The following is an 8,280-nucleotide window of genomic DNA, read 5'->3' on the forward strand; positions in this document are numbered from 1 at the left end:
GAATGCTTTACTCTTCCTCTTCCCTTCCGCGGCCCGAGAAAGTAAGTGAACAGTTATCCAAATGGGGTCGAGAATTTCCATTCAATCTGTCAAATATCTATGGCATCCCTGCCGTTAAATGTTTAACTTATATGGATATTTATAGCCAAATAGAGCCTTTAACATCCCTACGTATATTATTGTGTATTGTTCAGGAAAATGTTGTATATTTGAGATTTGCTTGGCCTCTGGTAGCATGTCCCCCTTTTCAGCCATCTTTGACTATCGGGCTTTATGCACAGCATTCTCCTATCAAACAGATTGACCGTATGTCTCCAGTTCATGTTTGAGCAAGCCACATGTTAGAAGTATTGCCTTGACTGCTTGCATTTCTCCTTGTATAGTTATAGTTGCCTTATCAGCTATGACCGTCACCTATAAGCTTTTGATACTGGCTAGCCAACTTGGCTAACAACACGAAGGGGTGGCAGCGCATCCAGCTCAAGATGTCAGGCGTGTAGGCTCCTTAGTCAAGTATACGTCAGTAGGGCAGTATTCTGATGTTAGTTGCAGAACAGTAAGCTCGCCATCTGACGAACCACTGTGGTGGACCGGTGTTCATTCATTGGTAGTTTGTCAACAGTTTCACCGGTTAGCTAGCTACAGATCCAGGGGGCTAAATTGGTTTGTCGCGTTATAAAATACCATGGCCAGCAGCTTGCTGTAAAAATCGGTTGTTGAAGCATTGGCAATGTCATGCCATTTATGAATCTATTGACAATGTTCACGACTTGGATTTTATTGGGTTCAAGATAAGCATAATACAGATGCCTTTGATTGCAATGATGACCACTTAGGACACCTTTGGATTACCCATGAAAAGAAATACAATACAATCTGAGCAATCACAGTGCAAGTTTACAATAATTAAGAATGTGTTGAGTAAAATGAACTAAATGGAAACCTGTTTTGCAGATCTCAAAATGGTCCGCTACTCGCTAGACCCCGAGAACCCGACTAAGTGTGAGTAGCAGTAGTCTGCCTTGAACGTAAATCCTCCCATGTTTCAAATTGCCTACAAGTTATCATTGACCATCTCTGACTGATCTTCAATTTTCTCCCACAGCATGCAAGTCGAGGGGCTCCAATCTCCGCGTTCACTTCAAGGTAAAACATGATTCTCATTTGACCCTGTGACATGCAACCATTGTAACTACACATGCTAGCAGCCCTTACTGCTCATTCAATTGTAAACCCAAATGTTTAATTTGAAAATCTATGATGAAATTTGGTGCAATAGATTAGGTGTAGCTTTTGTGTTGACGGACAGGCATGGATGTCTTGCAATGATGACAACATTGGAGACCTTTGGAATTAAATGTGACAATAACTACAAATATCTGAGCAATTATGCATCCATGCCTATGTAGGCCAGAATCACTTTCTCCTTGTTACACTTGAGTTTTGACGATTCTTTTTTTCTTAACTATCAGAACACCCGCGAGACAGCCCAGGCCATCAAAGGCATGCACATCCGCAAGGCTAACAAGTTCCTGAGGGATGTAACAGTCAAGCACCAGTGTGTTCCCTTCCGCCGTTACAACGGGGGTGTTGGCAGGTGTGCTCAGGTGAGTCATTATTCCATTTGGGGGAATTAAGTATAGTACTGCAGTCTCTGGGACTTGGGTTGCTATGATGACAATCTTAGGACACCTTTGGAATTAAACATGAAAACAAACAATTGTATCTGAGCAATCTTAGTGTCCCATACCAAAGAAGGGGGGCGGGGGTGCTTGTTCTGTCCTCTTGTGTGTGTTCAGCACTGGACCTTTCCTCTGTCACCCGCAGGCCAAGCAGCATGATTGGACACAGGGACGCTGGCCCAAGAAGAGTGCCGAGTTCCTCCTCCACATGCTCAAGAACGCTGAGAGCAACGCCGAGCTCAAGGTATTGTTGATGCGCTGGCTTTGGCAATTATGAGTTGACTGTCCCAATGTTCATGACTTGTCTTCTTATTAGGTCAAGACTAGGTGTGTTTAGTGATGCGTGCACACAATTGATTGCAATGATGACCACTTAGGACACCTTTGGATTACCCATGAAAAGAAATACAATCAAATCTGAGCAATCTGTGCTTACTTGAATTCTTACTAGATCAAGTCTATGAAGTGAGTGGTACCCTCTGTGCTTCAGATGTGACCTTGTATGAGGGTGAGACCTCTTTCTTGTTGACCTGTTTGACCCCTGGCTCTATTCTGACAGGGTCTGGATGTAGACTCCCTGGTGATCGAGCACATCCAGGTGAACAAGGCCCCCAAGATGCGCAGACGCACATATCGTGCACACGGACGCATCAACCCTTACATGAGCTCCCCATGCCACATCGAGATGATCCTCACTGAGAAGGAGCAGATCGTTCCCAAACCAGAGGAGGAGGTGGCCCAGAAGAAAAAGGTACACATGCACAAGACTGAATGATTATTGTAATAGTGGATCCAGCGCATGGATGGCTGTCTTTGCTTGATTCCTTTAAAATAATATTGTCAGGGCACTTAGTGGCGTAGTGCACTAATGCGCATACCACATAATGGCAAGGTTCCTGGTTCAATTCTGACCCTCGACACGTCTTGCATGTCATCCCTCCTCTCTCCCATCCTTCCTGTCAATCTCTACTGTCTCTATCCCAATAAAGTAGAAATGCCCTAAAAACATATTAAAAATAATAATATTGTCAACTAAATGGCCAGAGTGGGCTGGACAAATGATTATGTGATTGATTGATAGACGGCTCTGAAGATGGAGTAAACAATACAGTTCCTGGCATTGTATAGCTGAGGCATCTGACCGTGCGCTGTTTTTACTCACGTCTATATGAAATGGTTGCAATGATGACCACTTAGGACACCTTTGGATTACCCATGAAAAGAAATACAAATCAAACCTGAGCAACCTGACTTTCCTTAGTTAACAGTAATCTGTTTCAATAGTGGTGTTGTAAATTGTGGGTTTATTGAATCATTGCTATGGTCGCCAAAGGACTAATCACGTTGTATTCTGTCCTGCAGGTTTCTCAGAAGAAGCTGAAGAAGCAGAAACTCATGGCACGGGAGTAAATGTAAATAAAATGGAGTCATTCTTACCAAGCTTAATGTCTCAAGTCTCATTTTTAAAGTGTCATTTATTTTTTCTTTTTTTTCTGTACATGTATTATTGATGGTCTGAACATGATGTTGGTGAATAGCCAGGGATGGTTACATAATAGAAATGGATTCTCACATAAGACGTCTCCCATCTAAAATCCAACTGTTTTTTGACAATTTATATTGCATGCAATAGCTTTTCTTCCTCCAATTTCACAACATAACTCACACTTATATAACTCATAGATGACACTGTTCAGAATTGAATGTGCCATACTGATAATTGGGTAAACTTACTGAAATATCCAATGTAAACACATGTACTGTCTTATTGTTAGAGGGCATTTGTTCAAGGCAACAGATGGATGTATTTTAACAAATGGTGATATCAAAATCAACAAAATGGTTAGGATGAATGTACAGTTTAAACTGAACTGGAAGTGATAACCTCAAAGCTTTTTTTTAAATTTGAATTGGGGGCAATTCATTTGCATGTGAAAACAATTCCTCAAGGAAACACTTAAAAAAATTCTACCTGTCTGATAATACAACTGCAAGAACATGACCCTCGTGCTCCACTAGGTGTCGCCTACGTTTAGATTCAGGGGCCATCAGGAATCTGATTAAGCCGCTGGCACTACTAATGGACAGCAAGGGATTGCAGTGTTCTACACCAACAACAAAAAAACAAAAAACTGTCATGTAATGAACCAAGTAGTGTTTTGGTTTGTCTTAAATGTAATAAATAGTTACAAATGACTCATGCACAGAGATTAGTCAGTTCAGTTTAGTGTGTACATGAAAATGATTTGACCTTTTAGGCCTAAAATATGGCTACATCTGTGATATGTTGAATGCTCGATTTGGTTATTTTACTCAGTAATAAGTTGTATGCCTCTTTTTTTTAAATTTATTTTTTATTAAGACTGCGAAGTCAATACGGGCTTCAAGAGAACGTTTATTTAGGCGATTCAGAAAGATACATCACACCTTGACAGTCATTGGACTATGTAGATATGGGCCGTGGTCGCCTCATTTTTAAGTCAGAAATTGCTTCCGACTGAGCTCGGCAGCATTCAGGCCTAATGCAGTACCATATTGTACCACATGGTGTCATTGGTGTCTCGTCCTTGAGTTGCTCCGGGATGAAGTTTTTTCAAAACCTCAAGTTACTTTACATGCATGTAGCATTGCCTGTTAGACCGCCTGCAGACCGAACGTGTTGCCTTGAGGGCTGACCAGTCCTGGAAGCAACTTTCATCATGTTTTTTTTTTATGATCGCCCTGAACGATAGCCTATTAATCTACTCTGAATTAAATTCAGCATGAAGAATTGTGCGCTTTATGCATTTGTAAAATAGGCTTGTTGTAAACCTATAATAGTATTTATCGAATCGAATCAACAGTTGCTGAAAGCTTATTTAAGCTTCATATGAAAGCTTATAGGGGACTTTAGCGTCATAGTTATCCAATGAGAAATTGATTGTGATAGGATAGGCCTAGCCTACTCATAGGGGCCTATTGGTGACTTTTGTCTTCAATAAGGCTAAATACAGTCAGGAATATATAGGCTATAAGCTACTTTATTCAGGCTACCAAGAAGCATGTGATATCTTGAAAGTTAATTAACAAGTGTGTTGAAGTGGTAATTGAAAGACGCATAGGACACACACACACACACACACAAATACAAAATATAAAATATGCATCGATGTCTGATCAAGGATCACAGTAAATGAACATATGGCCTTGTGCAACGGGCAATACAATCATGACCCACATGTCCGGCTTCATGGTTTAGTGCATTCTCAGGACAACGAAAAGGCTGTCCCATAATTCTAGATGGTTGTGGATTGGCCTAGTAGGCAGATAGTCCTAGCTTATGCTATGGCACATGACGAGCACATGCAGATGTCCCTTTATCAAAAAAATAGATCTGAAATTGACTGCATTGATTCTGTTCCTTTTGTGTTTAATAGCGGTTCGGATGGCAACTCTTTTAATGTGCAAATCAAAGCTATGATGGAGAGCCAATGAGGACACACTCCTAAATCCAGTTGGCGCTCGCACTTGACACACCGACTACGTCATATTCGGGTTACCCAATCGCGAAAGAAACACCCCATTTACTTTCTGTTTTCTACTCTCAAAGTTTTGACTTCTGCGGCAAAAGACATTGGAAAGTGGCGATAATGTTTTATTATCTCAATCTTCTTATGCATCTCAAAGAAAAGGAGCCTTGTTGTCAATAGATTTTAAACATTCAACAATAACATCTTTGAAGCAGTTAGCTCAAGCGACCAAGGACAACGTGGGAAATTCATTTCATTTGAACGCCTTTTGCCAGATTTTCAAGGCTGAAGAAACTGAGTTTTACCTAATAATGGGTATTGAGTCTCGATCAAAATAATATGGGATTTTGTGTGTTTATCTAGCCATGATGTCGTTTTAATTTAGTCATTTTTTATTCTAAATACTGCTCTCAAGCGCTCAGATTGCAAAATTAATTAACGAGTTGGGCTATTATAGGCCTAAACCTTAAGGGAACATACTCTTTTGTTTTGTCTATGACAAAAAAACAACTCATAGGCCTAGTTATCACTTGAAAGTGGTGAGCATTGAGGATATTTTGACAAAATCCCCAGCATTTATTTGTTCTCGGTTATGTTAGCCGTGGGGCAGATGGACGGGTCCCGACAGAGCGCTTTCCTCCTAAGCACCCCTCCTTTAGCAGCTCTGCACAGCATGACAGAAATGAAGACCCCACTGTATCCAGCTTACCCATTATCTTCAGCCTCTTCTACCTCACCCACTGCCACCTCTCCAAACCCCGGTGGCATCCCGGTTTCTTCGCCGGGGATCAAAACATCCAACGGACACTCATCTCTCGGATCCCCCCACCACTACGCGAACGCCACCCCTCACGGAATAAATGATATCCTCAATCGTCCTGTGCTCGTTACCTCAGTAGCTGCAGCTGCCGTTGCCGCGTCCTCATCTGCCGGAATCATGTCCGGACTTCCCCGCTTCACTAGCTTGAGCCCCCCGCCACCCCATGGACTTTACTTCAGCCCCAGTGCCGCAGCAGTGGCAGTGGCCCGCTACCCCAAGCCGTTGACAGATCTTCCAGGCAGGACCCCGATATTCTGGCCAGGAGTCATGCAAAGCCCACACTGGAGAGACGCCAGATTCGCCTGCTCACCCCGTAAGTAGGACAAGGTTTTGAATGGCATGTCTGAAGTTAATTTTCCTCATACATTGGGCAAAATACTAATTTCTATGTATTATTTACGTTTTGGTCATCCTGGAAAGCAAACATAGCCCGCTGGCAATGTCTCTCTGTCTGTACTCTATGTGCATTGGACTAGCAATCGAGAGAGATAGCCTAATAATTGATTATGATAAGATAATTATCAGTGTAACACTATTTCTAAATCAAATAGCCTAGGCTAAGTATCAATCGATTAATTTACAAAACAATACTCTAAAATGTGTCTTATATATTTGTTTTTGTATTATTTCAGATCACCAGGGTTCTGTTCTGCTGGACAAAGATGGCAAAAGAAAGCATACACGTCCCACGTTCTCTGGACAGCAAATCTTTGCCCTGGAAAAGACTTTTGAACAAACAAAATATCTCGCTGGGCCGGAGCGAGCTCGGTTGGCCTACTCGTTGGGAATGACGGAGAGCCAAGTGAAGGTAAGATTATCACAATTACAAAAAAATGAATGAGGTTATAGGCCTATCTGCAAATTTCACCAATGGTAGCCAATTTACACATTCTATTTTTTAATTAACGCCATGGTCTACTTTTTTTAGACTATTATATTTTGGCTTTCATTCAATATTTGCCTATATATTGAACATAACAAAGGCATTGGCCTATATCTTTTTTGTCAAATACGAGTTGCCACACCAATCGAAATTAATTGAGATTACTTTGTAAGACATTTTTTATAATGCATTAGCACTAATTATTAACCTGCTCCAAATATTTAAAATGTAAAATATGTATTGAGTTATTAATAATGTTAACGAAACCATTAAGAACATTTGGAAATGATGTTGCAATTTAGGATGCACATTTTGCAAAGCAAAATGACAAATTAAATCAGTGAATAAAAACGTTTGTAAGGTGGACTATAAACCTCAATTTTAACTTGGTAATTTATGATAAATGTATACATGTTCATCCTCTCTCTGTTATCATGTGAATATTTGGTGGCATCAGCCTTTTCAATTTGGCATCAATTCAATAAGTGAGTATTCAGCACTTAACATTGGGGTGTCATCTGCAAGTTCAGATGCAGTTTTTTCGACCAATAATTACACAGATGATAACAAGGGAAATTGTATTTTCGTTCTCAATTGCATGTAAGCCTAATCTAATGAAACATCATTCTCTTTTAGGTGTGGTTTCAAAACAGAAGAACGAAATGGAGAAAACGGCACGCAGCTGAGATGGCTTCAGCGAAGAAAAAGCAGGATTCAGAGACTGAGAGGCTGAAGGGAGCCTCGGAGAACGAAGACGACGACGATGATTATAACAAACCACTGGACCCTAACTCCGATGACGAGAAAATAACACTGTTGCTGAAAAAACACAAACCAAACTCCTCACTCATTATTCATACGTCAGAAAACGAGAGTTCGTAGACATGGGGAAAAACAAAATAGACTTTTGGTGCGGAAAACATGGAACTGGTGATGGTGTCCTTTTTCGTCCAAATTTTGAAATTAAGTTTGCACGAGGACGGAGGACGCGTGCCAGATCAGAGGAATAAATGCAGTTTTGTAGTCTGGAACATTGGCCAAAACACGGACTCTGCAATTTATAGACGTTTCAACATTGAGAAGATGCCATGGTACTTACATGTAAATAGAAACGTGAGTTGTATCCAATAGAAATTATATTACTGTGAATATTTATGTGTAAAAAAACTTTTTGTATAGAGAGCGCTGCTGAGTATCTCTCAGTTGGTCTTACATCTGACATTCGTTACAGCTATGTCATTTGCAAAAGCATAGCATATATTTCTTTTTTCTTTTTTTTTTAAACTTGATATTGCCATTGCATTTCATATAGAGGTAATAAGATCCATTTATATGTTTGTATGATTCAATTTAAAAAAAATCATTACTATGCTGACCGAAAAAATA

General features: G+C 40.4%; 2 protein-coding genes across 2 annotated transcripts; both read left to right on the forward strand.

Moving 5' to 3' along the window:
* Positions 1-3,123, forward strand: rpl17 (ribosomal protein L17). Its single transcript, XM_083670836.1, has 7 exons — positions 1-41; positions 955-1,002; positions 1,106-1,146; positions 1,473-1,607; positions 1,828-1,926; positions 2,242-2,433; positions 3,045-3,123. The coding sequence occupies exons 2-7, from the start codon at positions 963-965 to the stop codon at positions 3,090-3,092; spliced, it is 555 nt and encodes a 184-aa protein (XP_083526962.1). The 5' UTR covers positions 1-41; positions 955-962; the 3' UTR covers positions 3,093-3,123.
* Positions 3,124-5,783: 2,660 nt separating this feature from the next.
* On the forward strand, positions 5,784-7,776 carry nkx6.1 (NK6 homeobox 1; the record flags this gene model as incomplete). Its single annotated transcript, XM_083670133.1, has 3 exons — positions 5,784-6,324; positions 6,644-6,819; positions 7,531-7,776. The coding sequence occupies 3 exons, from the start codon at positions 5,784-5,786 to the stop codon at positions 7,774-7,776; spliced, it is 963 nt and encodes a 320-aa protein (XP_083526259.1).
* Positions 7,777-8,280: the final 504 nt, after the last annotated feature.

Source organism: Argentina silus (genome assembly GCF_951799395.1).
Source record: "Argentina silus genome assembly, chromosome: 5".
Classification (NCBI taxonomy): domain Eukaryota; kingdom Metazoa; phylum Chordata; class Actinopteri; order Argentiniformes; family Argentinidae; genus Argentina; species Argentina silus.

Bases quoted from the DNA above. Each gene is read 5' to 3' on its own strand.
- rpl17 (XM_083670836.1), top strand. From the start codon at position 963: ATGGTCCGCTACTCGCTAGACCCCGAGAACCCGACTAAGT. The intron at 1,608-1,827 runs GTGAGTCATTAT...TGTCACCCGCAG, and splicing joins GTGTTGGCAGGTGTGCTCAG to GCCAAGCAGCATGATTGGAC. The intron at 2,434-3,044 runs GTACACATGCAC...TCTGTCCTGCAG, and splicing joins AGGTGGCCCAGAAGAAAAAG to GTTTCTCAGAAGAAGCTGAA.